This window comes from Hipposideros armiger, unplaced genomic scaffold (genome assembly GCF_001890085.2).
Source record: "Hipposideros armiger isolate ML-2016 unplaced genomic scaffold, ASM189008v1 scaffold_94, whole genome shotgun sequence".
Lineage (NCBI taxonomy): Eukaryota > Metazoa > Chordata > Mammalia > Chiroptera > Hipposideridae > Hipposideros > Hipposideros armiger.
In genome coordinates, this window is record NW_017731444.1 from 1,483,788 (window position 1) to 1,499,710 (window position 15,923).

Here is a 15,923-nt window from a genome sequence, read left to right on the forward strand (position 1 = left end):
AATAGCAATGAGACCTATACCCTGGAAAGCTTGCAGTTGGTGAATGTGTTATTTCATGGGTCTGAGAGGGTGCTTACCTGTAAGCAACATGAGGCACAGCCTCCCATCTGGGCCAACCTCATACTGTCCACAGAAGACCACACCACCTGCAAGCCCAATGAAAGCCCAGGCAAACTCACCTCCGCTTCTGGAAGGAGATGGGTCACCTCTGTCTCCTGAGAGGACTGAGGTATTTAAACTCACAGAGCCCCATTGTCTACTTCTGCTCCTAGGTCCAGAGGCACCTGCTGTTATCTTTGTGGCTTTCCTCCTGGGCTTAAAGGTGCTATTAGTGACAAGTTTCACAGTCACCTACATCCACAGGTGGTGGAACCTGTAACAGGTGAGTTGGGGGCAGGCCATAGTTTTCAGAAAGGGTGGTCAGGGCAGGAAAAAGGGTTCCAAGGTGCACACACATAGTCACATGGTTGGTCCCCAGAAACCTGATTCAGCCTCATGAGAGGGTTGTGAATACTTTTATTTTCTCTAAGTGTCTCTGAAATCCTCAGAGGCTTCTAACTCTCACACATTGTATAGTGCTCTAGAGTTTGAATGTTCAAATTAAGTTCCTTGGGATCCTGGAGATGGTGGTCCAAGGTGTTGAGGTGGGTGAAGGTCAAAGCTTTGAGACCCAATCTCCGAAGGGTCCACCTATAAACGATTAGATATTTCAGTTTTCATATGCTATATCTAGGAATGAATGAGAAAATATTGGAAAAATCAACTAATAGAACCTGTGTGAGGGACTTGGAGACGCTGACAAGTGGCAAAGGAGAATGTAAGTAAGTTCAGATCTCAGAGAGAGGTGTTGGGGTGTAGTGACTAAGGGCTTTATTTCTGATCTGCACCACAAATCCAGGCCAAAGAGAGTGCTGCCACTTAGTAGGTGCTCAATAAATGTTTGTGGAATGAATGAACACATTGGTGAATAAATGATATTTCCTACAGCTCCTGCCTGCCCCGTAATACATTGCCTCATGCCCTCTCCAAGGGGCTCAAGTGGGGAGAAGAAGCTGCAAGGACCTGCAGGTTGCCCGAGACCCCTGCCCTTCACTCTGCCAGCCCCACCTCCATATGGACATGTTCCCTCCACACACCCTCCTGATGGCCCTTCTCTCTGGTGATAAAGCTGATTCAAGGATGGACTTTGGTCACAAGGACTCGGGCATGTCTGGACCCTGTGCACTGAGCTTCAAACTGGCCCTGCCTCCACCCAAAAGAGAATCAAGAAGATAAGACAACTGGTTTCCATCCTGCCCTGGTCATGAACAACCCTTAATATTCAGAGCAGATTTTACTTTTATCCAGAACTTTTGCAAGTATGATTTCATTTTAACACACACACACACACACACACACACACACACATATATATATATATATATATATAGATAGATATATAGATAGATAGATAGATAGATAGATATACTTGAAATCACTAAGCTGAATAAGCATTTTTCTATTCTGAAATATATAATGAATAATATAAACAATATCTATGGACCCACCATCCTATCTTTACAAAATAGTAACATTTTGCCCTAGGTTCTCTGTTTTTCTGAAAACACTGTCCTGAATGTGGTGTTAGCATGCTCCAGCATGATTTTATACTTTTACAACATAAGTGTAAATCCATAAGCAATATTTAATATTACTTTCCATGTTTTAAATTTTTGTATAAGAGTTATTATACTGTATACAACACTCTGGAACTTTATTTTTTATGCTTAACACGGTTCATTGTGTTTTAGTAATGTTGATATATGTAGCTCCGTTGTATTAATTTCCACTGCTCTATAGCTTGCTATTGTAAGATATTCTACAATTTATAGATTCTTCTCATGATGGATGTTGAAGCTTTATGTAATGTTTTGCTAGTACAACTTCACAGCAAACATTCTTATCTTCGCTTCCTTGGCACATATGGGAGACGCCCTCTGGTTCCTCTAATGTTGTCAGCAAAGCAGCAGCACTGGTATCATTTGGGAGGTTTTGTTATATAAGAACTGCTTTCAGTTTTGATCAAGTTTTGCTCTTTCAATTTATGCCTTTGATCTAGCTATACTTCTCTGGAACGTGTTATTATAGGTGGTGGGAATCGTTGTTTTATTTCCACAAGGATAAATTATCCAGCACTCAATGATCTGCACGACCACCTTTGCCATATATCATATTTTCATAAATATGTGGCTCTTTTGATGAGCTCTCTGTTCCATTGAGCTACGTGTTTATCTCTTTATCAGAACTACTCTGTTTTAATCAGAATAGCTTTATAATAATTTTGATACTTCTTTTAGGCAAAGCTATCCACCTTTTCTTGGTTTTCAAACTGCCGGGCTATTATTACCAGTCCAAAGGCATTTTAGAGTGACTGTGTCAAGTTTCATGAAAACCCTTTTAGAATTATTATTTGATTGCAATAAATTTATGTATTAACTCAGGAAAATTGATATATCTTCAATACTGAGTTTTCCCACTCATGGACATGATACACCTCTATTTATGTTTTCTCTTATGACTCTCAATACACAACTTTACATGTTTTTCCCCATAATGGTTTTATGCATCTCTAAGTATAGCTGTTAAAGACACTTTATAGTTCATGGCATTTTAAAAATTTGAATTACTATTTTCTGTGGGTGCTGACTACTGTTTAGAATGTTAATTGATTTTGATCATCACTGTTATACCCAGCAAGTTTATGAAACCCTTGCTAGTGCTAATAGTATGGGCATTCTTTTTATTTGCAACTCTTACAATACTAATAATCCAGAATTTATTTCCAGTTTTATCAGTTACATATACAGGTGTTTTAAGAGACAAATAGTTATACAAGTTCTACGTTCTCAGCTTTGCTCACGTTGATCTCTCATGTGTATGTCGGTGTCACCACCACCATGACCAGGATGCAGAGCAATCCCATGACCATAAAGGTTCCCCTGTGCTCACCTTTTATAGTGACCCCATCCCCACCGTACCTGACCTCTGTAAATGCCAACCTGCTCTCTATCCTATAGTTTCTAGATGTGATATAAGTGGAATCGTAATGTATGTGATGTTTTGAAATTGACTTTTATTCACTCAACATAATGCTTTTGAGACACTTACAAGTTGTTGCACATGCTGAGTGGTACTTTCTTGTATAGAAGCACCACACAGCACAGTGTGACTAATTGTATACTTATTATTGGACCTTTTTGGTTGTTTCCAGTTTTTTGTTCTTACAAAAAAAATTGCTATAAATATTCGTACACAATTTTTTGTGTGGCTGTAAGTTTCACTTCTCTGAGATAAACTCCTGAGAGTGTAATTTCTGGGTCATATCACTCACTTCCTCTCCTGAAAGATGTCAGAATAGGATTCCTTTTGTTGGATGCAGGCACTTAAAATGCTGAGGTCCACACTGCACTTGCATTTGGGCTAAGCATTACCAGGTCCACCAATAAAGGATTAGAATAAGGGTCATTTCAGGGGAGACCTGGTTCCCTTCAACACTGAGCCCGGGTGTACCCTCTTCCTTCCTCCAACTGAGTAGCTCTTGGTAAGACTGGAGCAGATGAGGCCACAAGCCAGTCACATCCTACGTTCCTAGGGGTGGAGTTTGGAACACAACTCACAACCACAGACCCTTTGTGCCCTGGACTCCCACATGGGGAGTCACCATGAAGACTCAGATGGGGTGAGGGGTCCAGCAGAAAAGAAGAGGCTCCAAGCAGGGAAGAAGCACTATTTCCTGTGGGCCTGTCCAAGCCTTTCTGAAATACTAAGATGAATAACTCTTCACTTTGTAGCTGCCTTCACTGCCTGATTCTATTTCACAACCTAGAAGCAGAAACTGTCCAGAATCTAATAGCAGGCAACTGACCCACAGGCATTTCAGCCCATCCTAGCCCTTCCTCTTATATCACAGGAGGTGGGGCTTCAATCCTCTCACAGAGCAGAAAGTTGTTTCTCCAGCCCACATGTGGACAGAGCTGCCTGCTCAGGCCTCCAGGATGACCACTCCTGCCTCCTGGGCCCACCCTCCTCCTTGCCTGCTGCTGACTCTACTGCTGGGACTCACAGGTGAGCATGACTTGGGGTATAATCCCCTCTCCTAGCGCCCTGGTCCTCCTGCAGCCCCTGAACTTTTAAGGCCTCCAGGAAAACACAGTGTGTCACCCAGTGCTGCCACAGAAGGCTAAGGACCGGGCATTTTCTGAGAGCACGAAATCAGATATCTGAGCATTTTTTCTGTGGGTCCATTGTCTGTAATGGTTACCAGAGGCATCAAAACAGATGATGCTTCCAACCACAACAGCGACAGCTTTGTGTGTATTAACTTGTCTAATTCTCACAACATCCCTGTGTGAGAACTATGGCCATTTTCTCTAATTTGCAGATGAGGCAGAGAAAGGAACTTGTCCAATGTTACCTGTGTAAGGCAGTGGTTCAGCCAGGATTCAAGTTTAGTCTAAACAGCTCCAGAGTTTGTTCTTTCAGCCATGTTATGCTGCTCTGCTTTTAAGTGGCGGCTGATTGCAGAAAAATCAGAATACACTGAGAAGGAAACAGAATAGTTATCATCCACCATGCTACTTGATATCAGGAGAATTCAAACTCAAAAGCGTGTTTACTCACTTTTAACTTTTTTAACGTTTGTTAATGATGTATTGGGTCGTTCCTATGTGCCAAAATTTTACTAAGCTCCTAATATGTAGTATAATTTCATTTAATCCTCAAAACAACCTGTATGTTAGCACGCTAGGCTATGCATATATGTGTGTGTGTGTGTGTGTGTGTGTGTGAGGAAGGGCACACACACATACACACATGCACAGGATTTCTGAAACGGCTTTCCTTATTCTCTTCAAGTCATTTTTCAGTGTTTATGAAATGCAAATGAACACACTTTTAGTTTCTCTCTGTCTCAGCCACCCTCCCTCCTTTCTACTTCTCCAAATTTACCAGTTTTCCTCCCCCAAACTCTTAAGAAAAACATAGTTCTCTTTTGGTAGAAACAGTAGAACTTTCTACTCTTTCTAATGCAGATAGTGTATATTGCTGTCTTGGAGTCCCTCTTCCATGATAGATGCAGTAAGGAATTAAGAAGGAAGGAAATCAAAGATAGAGATTCCTACATGTATGAGCCATATCTATAATTATATCCATATCCATATGCATATCTGCATCCACACCTATATCATCTAACATCAGCTAAAGCGTAAGGAAATCTATTGAGTAATAACGTTTCAATTTGTGACCACTCACCATGTGCACATACTGTTGGAAATGCCCAGGGCTGTTATCTCATGTGACCATTACATCCAAGGTACATCCTCTTCTCAACCCTTCCTATAGATAAGAAACCAGAAGCACAGAGAGGTTCAAGGTCACTCAATGGTAAATGGTAGAGCTGTGATTTAAACGCAGGCAGTCTGATTCTAGAGCTCACAGGTTTAACCATTGCTCTCCTCAAATGCCTGTGACCCCACGTGCATCCCATGAGATTTTTCCCCTTCTGTCAATGGGTGTGGGGGAGGGTGGGTGTGAGGAAGAGGGTTTGTGGTTTCTTCTCCTGGGCTCTCCTGCTTCCTGAATATGCACAGGATGCTTTCACTTCTCACTAAGTCACTCTATGAGAAACTCAGTTTCTGAGGTAATTTTCATAATTTTGCCCACTTCAGATCGACTTCAGGGCCCCAGGGAGTTGTCTCACTGGGCAAGTCACACAACATACAAATACATGCTGGATACACACTATGTGCCAGGAATTGTTATAGGCACTTGGGGTGCATTGGTGAATAAAAGAGACAAAGTAGCTGCCCTCATGGGTCCATGTCCTACAGGGAAAGTAACAGTAAACAACAAACATAATAAATGAGTAAATATACTATATTGGAAAGTGATGTGTTAATAAAAAAAAGTATTGTTGGATTAGAAAATTGGGGGAATCTGTAAGGTTGGATGTGTTTTGAACAGAGTAGTTGAGTGAGCATCACTGACAAAAGGAAGTGTGAGCAAAGATTAAAGAAGGTTGGGAGTGAGCCATGGGGTTTCCTGGGGGAAGAGCCTTCCTGACAGTGAGCAGCATGTGCAAAGGCCCTGAGACTAGAATCTTCCTCCTCTGGTCAGGGATTTAAGCTTTTTCTCTGAGTGAAAAGGTTGCCATTGCAAGGTTTTGAAGAGCAATTTGGCATATGCTGACATGAGTTTTAAATTATTCTAACAATTGGATGAGAACAGACTACCACACGACATAGAGAGAAACATTAAGAGGCCACTGCATTCCTGCAAACTAGGAAAAGTGTCTTGCACCGGGACTGCAGTAGAGACAGTGGAAGGATGTGGCTTTGAATGCAGGCTGAAGGGGCAGCAACAGACTTTCCAGATGCATAGGATTGGGGTGGGAGAGCAAGACTCCAGGTGTTTGGGACCTGAGCACCTGGGGGAATAAAGGTGGCTCAGCTGAGATACAGAGGGCTGTGGGGCAATTCAGGAATTCAGTTTTGTACATGTTATCTGTGAGATACTGATTTCCATCCAAAGAAAAAGGTGAGTGGACAGCTGGACATGCAAATTCAGAGCTTGGGGAAAGCACTGGGCCACACATGTAAATACAAGAATTACAGACGCACAGATGGCAGAGTGTTTGCAGTTCCCTGCTCATCTCATCCCTTGGATCCCTCCTTTCTCCTCCCTCCTCTATTCCTTCCATTTCTCTCTCCAAGATTCATTCACATGTCTTCACAGTTTTGTCTTAGCTGCTCAGCTTCCCCTCTTCTAATCTTCTTCTCCAGGTAAAAAAGCAAACCACCTGATGTCCTTGGCACCAAAGGACCTGCCCTGGGACAGCATGTGGCCTCCTTAGGAGGCGTGTTGGTTACAGATGGTGCTACATGGGTAGGTGTCACTGGCTCACACTCTGCCAAGGTGACCCACACATTGTCTCCCTGCGGAGAAGCTAAGAAACAGAGAAGAACACAGGATTTGAGGTCCCACAGCTGTTAGGAATGTCCTTCGCTTCTTTTTTTTTTTTTTTTTAAGATTTTTATTGGGGAATTGGGGGGATGGGAACAGTGCTGGGGAATTGGGGAAAGGGGAACAGACAAGTTGCTGTCGTTTTTGTTCTTCAATGTAGTTGTGGAGGATGTTGCTTCACTGGCCCAAGTTGGCACCATCATTGCGCTCTTCTCTGGTGAGGCAGATCAGTCGCCGGCTTCTGGACGGCTGCTCACTGCGGCTGCTGGCCGCTCACGCTGGCTGCTGGCCACACACGGTAGCCCATGGCAATCCACTGCCACAGGGACTGCAGCCCACGCCGTCGCCGGCGACTCAGGGCAGCCCAGCTCCAGGTTGAGCTGTTGTTCAGCATCTTAGCTGTGGAGGGCAGTGTCACTGGCCCTCATATGTGGGATCTGAACCGGGGCCCTCTGGCATCCCAAGCGAGTTCTTAACCATCGCGCCACTCGGCAGGCCCCCCTTCACTTCTTTTTTATTTTAGTTACTTGTGTCTTCTCTTGTATTTTCTTAGTCAATCTAACTAGAGGTTTGTGAATTGTGTTGATGTTTTTGAAGAATCTTCATGGTTTTGTTGATTTTCTCTGTTGCTTCTCTATTCTTATTTTATTTATTTCGGCACTAATTTTTATTATTTCCTTCCTTCTGCTACCTTAAGTTTTCAATTTATTTTTGCTTCTTTTTTCTATTTTCTAAAGGTATATAGTGAAGTTACTGACTTATGATCTCTTCCCTTTTTAAATGTCTGCATTTACAGGTATAAAGTTACCTCTACTACCGCTTTTGCTGCATCATAGGTTTCTGTATGTTGTGTTTTCATTCTCAGTAGCCTCAGAATATTCCCTAAATTGTCTTGTGATTTCTTCTTTGACTATTGATATTTTTTAGTGTGTTGTTTGATTTCTCTGTGTCTGACACTATCTCATGTAACTTCTTAATTGGTTTCTACTTTTATTTTGCAAACTGTTTCATCACTGAACCGCTAGACTGATTCTTCTACAAGTTCAAATAAGTTGTCTTGCCATTAATACTGTGTGACATTGCCCCATACATAGTTTTTTTTGTTATTCCACTGATTTGTATAACAGTCAAGAGAGATGTGTGTGGTAACAGAACAATAGTCCCCCCATAAAGAAGCCCATGTCCTACCAACCAGAACTCGGAATATTTTACTTTATATGGAAAAACAGATTTTGGAGAGTGAACTACGATTCTTGGCATGGAAAGTTTATCCTAGGTTATCAGGTTGACACTAAAAAATCTCATGGGTCCCTATGAAAAAGAGGTAGAAAAGTCAAATTAATAGGACACGTGAAAATGGAAACAAGAGGTTGAAGTGATTGGAAGATGGAAACCCTAAGAAAAGGAATGTGGACAGCCTCCAGGATTTGGGAAGGCAAGAAGCTGCAAAAGAAATGAAGCTTCACTGATGCAGAATTTAGCACAGAAACACCAACTTTGCATTCTGCCCTCCAGAACTATGAGGTAATAAATTTCAGTTGTTTTAAGCCAAGAGGATTTTGGTATTTTCTTAAAGCAGTCTTAGGAAACTCATATAACATGATTATGCTGGGGGTGGGGGTGCAGGGGGTAGAATTCTCAGGAAGTTGAAATAATGTTTCACTTCTTATTTACATGACAAGTTCATTGTGTGTTGGGAGCTCTGCACATCACTGTCACTCAAGTGCCCAGGCTGATGGAGCAGACACATCGTAACATGTGGAACTATGTGGAAGAGGAAAGTTGGTGCATAGATGTTCTTACAGTTAAACGGTTATCTCACAAAATATATTCATCACCTCTGCTCACAGCTCAGTGGTCTCAGAGGTCTCATTATGCCACCCGATACAAATGTCTAAAAGTACAACTCTCCATGACCCCATCAAGTGGAGAGCCAGAAATATTTGGGGAAGCATGACACCTCCAGAGAGGGCTCAGAGCTCACACCCACTCTCTGCCACATCACTTAACCTCCCTGTGCCTCAGTTTCCTCATTTGTAACAAGGTCTCACTCACAGTCTCATGTGAGGGTTCCACACGATGACACATGCAATGTACTGAGCTCAAGGCCCACACACAGAGTGGGCTCAGTCAGCGAAAGCTGTTGTTGATAAACACTTGACAAAACCTACAGGGTCACATAAGGATGAATAAATACCTGCTTTGTTTCCCTGCAGGAGTGGCAGGTGAGAAGGAGCTGCAGGTGATTCAGCCTGAGATGTCGGTGTCAGTCGCAGCCGGAGAGACGGCCACTCTGCTCTGCACCGTGACCTCCGTGCACCCCGTGGGGCCCATCCGGTGGTTCAGGGGTACAGGGCCAGGCCGGGAGTTCATCTACAGTTTCAAACAAAGTGAGGCAACCCGCTTCCCTCGAGTAACAAATGTTGCAGACACCACAAGGAGCAACAATACGGACTATTCCATCCGCATCAGTAACATCAGCCCAGCAGACTCCGGTACCTACTACTGTGTGAAGTACCAGAGAGGAAACACTGACGACGTGGAGTTTAAGTCTGGAGCAGGCACTTGGCTCACTGTGAGTGGTGAGTACAGTGTGGGGTCCTCCTCCCTGATGTGTGACAACAATAACAACAACCTCCTTCTTTGAACAACAACTAAAATTCTGTGCAAAAAGGGGCACTTATAATCATGATCTGACTCATGGTCTGATTTTGCCCCTTCTATGGATCAGGGACACTGAGGCCTGGCGAGGTCGTGCTATTCACTCAAGCTCCACAGCTGGTAAATGGTGGGAAAAGTCTGGAACCCCCACCTGCTGACTTCGTAGTCTGTGCCTTTTCCAATCCCATCCAGCCCCTTGGTTCCAGGGATGACGGAGCTGAGAGCCTGAGTGACTTGCCCGTCATGGGCTGACCTCACCGCTGCCTCCAGAGAGAGCTCCCCTCAGTGTGGCCAGGCTGCCCCTTACTGACACTCACCGAGCACCCGCTGTGGACCAGGCTCTGCTCTGGGTGCTGTGGCAGCAGCAGTGAACAGAGCAGGCAAAGCCTCCTTTCCATGAGCTTCATTCTCTTCCCTCCAGGGAGGAGAAATCCACCCAAATTAGGGAGGGGGAGAACGTGTTCCTTTAATTCACCTCCGAACCATCACACCGAGGAGGAATTTCTAAGAGGCACAGACTCAGTTTTACTCTGACAGCCCTGGTTGGAAGAGGTGCCCAGATATAGGTCACTCACTTTGGCTGTTTTCAAACAGCCTCTGACCAGAACTGGGTCATCTGACAGTACCTCTCACCCAGGGAAGAGGATCCCCATGTGAGTGACTTAGGGTTCATGCCACTAAAGCAGTTAAGATGTTTATGTAGGGTTTCCTGCCAGAAGCCCAGGACACTGAACCCTGGAATGTCAGCACACAGAGGACCTTTAAACCATCCGGCCCAACCTTCTATGTACAGAATGGGAACCGAAGGCCAACAAGTGACAGAGATCTGGTTAAGGTGGCAGAGTAGGTAAGTGCTGTGCTTACTTTCAGTCATGAACACATCAAAATTACATCTAAACTACAGAACAACCATCTCTGAGAATCACCTGAAGTCTTTCTGAACCAAAGTCCTACAACTAAGGACATAGAGAAGACGCCACCTCAAAACTGGTAGGAGAGGCGGAGATACAGAACAGGCTTGTCCCATAGCTGCATTTGAAAATTAAAAACAGGAGGAATATATTGCCTGCGAGATTACCTCAGGAGGAGCGAGGGGTCCCTGCCCCACACCAGGCTCCTCAGCCCAGGGTTTCAGTGCCAGTGAGAGGAGTCCCCATAACTTCTGGGTGTGAAAACCAGCGGACATTGTGGCTCACTGAGACTAAAGCGGCTGCAGTTTTATATGCTTCACTTAAAGGGCCCATGTATGAATTTACTCACTAATGGACTCACTTGCTCTGAGCTCCAGCACTGGGGCAGTAGCTCAAAAGAGACCAGAAACATACAGGGAGTAAGTGAGTTGTCTAGGTTCCGGGAAAGTGCTGGAGGAGCAGCTTTCTCCTGGTTGAAAGAGGTGGCGGATACCACTGCTTCTTGGTTGAGCCCACCCCCGTCCCAGATGTAGACGCAGGCAGCCATCATATCTTAGTCTCCATCAACCTGGATACCAATGTTTGTTCACCCTGATTCCCTGAGACCCCACCACATGCAACTGGGGCACACCCAAACTGCTTTCCATAGTTTTTTGTAGAAAGGACCTGTTTTGGCTCGTGCTGCAGACTTTCCTAAAATCCCTCAAAGGTTCACAAAACTCAAGCAAGAAGCGTCTGGTTTTGGCATGTCCCTCACCTTGGTGGAGCAGCCCTAAGCTTAGCATTACATACAGCTGACCTCAGTCTGTACTTGGCCTCTCGAGGCCCCTCCATTCCTAGACGGGTGGCAACAATCTGTGGATTGCTTTGTGCCTCTGCCAGGTGACCCCAAGCAAGTCACAGGCTGCATCTGAATTTGGCCTGCACTAGGGCACACCCAGGAGGCCCCAAGGTTGGCACGCCCTGTGGCCAGCTTCAGACCCAGCTAGTGCATCATCCAGGCCATCTCCGTGGATGGCGCACTCAAGGGACACACTGGGCAGGTGCCAGAACCCTGCTAAAGTGAATCCTACTCCACAGGGTCACCTCCTGCACAGCAGCTCCTCCGCTGTCGTCACGGCCAGTCCTCACATCCAATCAGCCCGAGGATCAATTTCTCCAATTGAAGTGCAACCAGATCCAAGGTTCACCTACAGCAGCAGGACGTGCACAACCCACACAAACGGCACGCCTGGAGTACGGAGCTCCGGGCATTAGGAAAAATGAGCTACTGAGTCCATAGCAGGCCGACTGCATAAACCCACTCTAAAAGCCCAGCAGACATAACAGCCCTACCTCATACATAAAAACAAACAGAGGGAGGCAGCCAAAATGGGGAGAAAAAGCAACATGTCCCAAATAAAAGCACAGAACAAAGCTTCAGGAAAAAAAACTCAACAAAGTGGAGGCAAACAATCTACCAGATGCAAAGTTCAAAACACTGCTTATGAGGATGTTCAATAAACTGAGGGATAATGTCAACAAAAAGATAGGAAGCATGAAAATGGAGAGAGAAGACATAAAAAAGAGCCAGTCAGAAATGGAGGCTACAGTAACTGAAATGAAGAATACAGTAGAGGGAATCCAGAGAAGATTAGATGAAGCAAAGGATCAAATCAGCGATTTAAAAAGCAGGTAGGGGGCTGCCTAAGTGGCTCAGTTGGTTAAGGCTTGGGAGCGCGGGCTCTGAGCAGCAGGGCCGCTGGTTCGGTTTCCACATGGGCCAGTGACGCTGCACCCTCTACAGCTAACATTGTGAACAACAGCTCGACCTGGAGCTGAGCCGCCGTGAGTGGCTGGCGATGGCATAGGCTGGAGTGGGGCTGCAGTGGACTGCCGTGAGCTATTGTGAGCAGCCATAAAATGACCGGCGACCGACTGCGTCGCCCAGGAAGAGCGCAATGATGGTGCCAACTTGGGCCAGTGAAGCTACGTCCTCCATAATTAGACTGACGAACAAAAAGGACAGCAACTTGTCTGTTCCTCATCCCCGATTCCCCAACTCTGTTGCCCTACCCCAATTCCCCAATAAAATCTTAAAAACAAAACAAAAACAAAAATAAAAATAAAAGGCAGGTAGCAAAAACCACCCAAACAAAATGGCAAAAAGAAAAAAGAAACCCCAAAAATGAGGACAGTTTTAGAGGCATTTGGGACAACATCAAGCATACCAACATTCGCATCATAGGGGTACTAGAAAGAGAAGAGAGAGAGAACAAGAACGTGAAAAGCTATTTGAAGAAATAATGATGGAAAATTTCCCTACCCTGGTGAAGGAAATAAATATACAAGCCCAAGGAGTGCAGAGAGTCTGAAACAAGATGAACCCAAAGAAGCCACTCTTCCAAACACATCATAATTAAAATGCCAAAGGTTAAAGACAAAGAAAGATTTTTAAAAACCGCAAGACAGAAGCAGCTACTTCCCTAGAAGGGAGTTCCCATCAGACTGTCAGTTGATTTACCAACAGAAAATTTTGCAGAAGGGATTGGTACGAAGTATTCAAAGTGAAGAGCAAGGACCTACAACCAAGACTACTCTACCTGGCAAAGCTGTCATTTGGAAGCAAAGGAACATAAAGAGATTTTCGTCAAGAGAAAGCTAAAGGAGTTGATCAATACCAAACCAGAATTACCACTGGACAGAAAGCCTGCATTTTGCCTTGTTATTGGTTTCCACAAGGTTCAGATGCCCTTCACATTCAAACCCTGAGGCCCGAGGGAATTGGGAACCTGTCCCAACCTTCAGCCACATCATCCCAAATCAAGCCTCCATATCAGCACCTAGAACTCCCCACTGTTTCAACAGCTGCTCATACTGCAGTGTATGGAGGCAGCATCGTTCATTTACAGTCTTCTGTTGATGGATATATGTTGTTCTCAACCTTAGGCCATAAAACACAGCTGCAGTGGTTAACCCTGTCCATGCGTCACTCTCCTCAAGTGGGAGATGCCCACTGCTATTGGCTTTGCTAGGTCAAAGGAGACATCAATTTTAATTTGTGTAAATGTCAAATTTACCTGCTAGATATTTCAGCAGTAGAGTCTCCCCAACACACCTGGACACAGGGATGGTGACCTTATCCTGATGTTGCAGGTATTACAGAGTTCCCAAGGTGCATCCCTTGCCTAGGCCATCGCAGCTAGCAAGTGGCACCACTGCCACTCATATCTGCTGCCTCCTGGTAAAGTTGTTGTTCCTCTACCCCAAGCCGCCTGCCCAGATGATGCCCTGGGTGAGAAAGCAGGGATGCGGGAGGGGGCTAAGGGGCAGCAGCGTGCCAGATGCTGTGTCTTCCTCGTAGCTTTTACTGCTTATAACCAGTGCTGGGGGGGGGAGGGGCCATCTGCTGCCCCTTTGACAGATAAGGACACTGAGGCTCAGAGAGGGGACCTGACCTGAACAGGTAGGGGAGCCGAGACTGAAGCCCAAGCATCCGAGTCTTCCCCGCCCAGTCTGCTCCAAGCCCCAGACTCATGGCCCCTGCTTCTGTCACACCTCACTGTGGTTGTCAGAGATTGGAGAAAGCTCCAACCCTCTCCTCTTAAAATCTTGTATTGTTCTCTTCTTCACATAAACAACAAAAAAAATTTCCTAAGTGGGAGACAGGGGAACTTTGTATCCCCGATCAGACAGATACACAAATCTCTCATGATGTGCTGATCCTGTTCCTAAAAGACATGGCTCAGTGAAAGTATTCAGTCTTGTCACGTGCAACAACATGGGTGTTCTAGAGGGTATTGTGCTAAGTGAGATTAGTCAGAGAAAGGCAAATACCATATGATTTCACTTATAAGTGGATTCTAAAGAAACAAAAGAGAAACAGATTCACAGCTACAGAGAACAGGCTGATGGTTGTCAGAAGGAATGGGGATCAAGGAATCGGTGATAAAGGTGAAGGGGAATAGGAGGTACAGACTTCCACTTATAAAATAAACAAACCACACGTATATTGTGCACAGCACAGGGAATACAGTCAATAATATCATAATGACTTTTCACGATGTCAGGTGGTTACTACACTTACTGTAGTGATCACATGTCATGGTATATAAATGCGGAATCTCTAATATACACCTGAATATAAAATAATATTGTATTCCACCTACACTTTAAATAAAATTTTTTTAGGCTTTCTGGAGTCTTTATCCCCTTCATTGTGGTGTTTTTTCCTTCACTGACCAGCCTACAGGAGCAGCCTGGGGGCAGTAGCCTGGATAGAGCAGAGAAGGGCCACTGCAATGCCAGCAACATCGTGCTCCCTCTTTCCTGTGTCTACAGAGTGAGGATGAGGAGGGAGAGCGTTTCTGAGAGGCTGCCTGAGGCCCCTCATGTGCAAGAGATCGTATTCTACACTCAGCTGTCAGAAGCCCACGTCTTTCATTTACAGCTACAGGGTCCCCAGGTCTGGGCATTTTGAAACCAAGAGTCCCAGAGAGATAAGGGGAGGGCAGTGGTCAGTGTCAGCCTGTGAAGTTGGGGTTCTTGCTCCCTTCACACACATAAATGTTTGGGGACCTCCAGGAAATATCCCTGGGACACAGTGTGCAGTGAGGAGATGGTCCCTTCATTTCTCTCTGCCTCAGTTTTCTCATTTATAAAATGGGAATAACCATGGACTCTGTTAAGGATTGTGGAAAGGAACTGGGTCATCCAGCACAGTGTAGCGCCCTAACTCGAGGTGATATTTCAAAATTGTCTCCAGTACCCATTGTTGGGCCACAGTCCTCTCATCTGCAGAAAGTGGATAATCACACCAACCTTTGCAGGATGGTATCAGGATGCAGGGAGCCTGGTGAGAGAGCAGATCCTCAGTGAGCGATGGTCTTGACAAGTCTCAGATTCCCTCCAGTGCTCAGGTTCCCCTTGTGGGAATTGCTGGTAATAACAGTCCCATCAGGGGTCTGTGAGGATTGGAAGCCAGCTAGAACAGTTAATACGAAGTGTGATCAGTAATTTTGTTCCTAGGTCCAAATTGGTGAGAATCACCTGTAAAAAAAAGTAGACTTTGAACTCAAGCCTGGAATTGCATGTTGACCCTGCCCCTTACTCAGAGTTCACCTCCGGGGACCTGTGTGTCCTCCTCTGTAGATGAAGATGATGACACCGGCCTTGTAGCACTTTTACAAGAATTAAAAAATAATAATGAGAAGATTTTTAACAGTGTTACATGCTTATCCTTACTGGTGATAACCACAATCATATTTATTGTTTATTATGTTCTTTTGTAGCCAAACCGTCTCCCCCTGTGGTATCAGGCCCCACGGGGAGGGCCCCGCCTGGGCAGACAGTGAGCTTCACCTGTGAGTCCCA

The 15,923-nt window shown here is 45.0% G+C and overlaps 1 protein-coding gene across 3 annotated transcripts in view; it reads left to right on the forward strand.

Moving 5' to 3' along the window:
* Window positions 1–15,923, forward strand: part of LOC109384418 (signal-regulatory protein beta-1-like) — a 239,663-nt gene that overhangs the window by 24,596 nt on the left and 199,144 nt on the right. The window contains exons 1-2 of one of the 3 annotated variants that reach the window (XM_019645745.1): window positions 4,003–4,104; window positions 9,216–9,581. The exons of 1 other annotated variant lie outside the window; for it this stretch is intronic. In XM_019645745.1, the coding sequence (XP_019501290.1) occupies window positions 4,035–4,104; window positions 9,216–9,581 (436 nt within the window). In that variant the 5' untranslated portion in view covers window positions 4,003–4,034. Of the gene's footprint in view, window positions 1–4,002; window positions 4,105–9,215; window positions 9,582–15,923 lie in introns of those variants that run through there. One more of the 3 variants, XM_019645743.1, reaches the window with a different exon arrangement.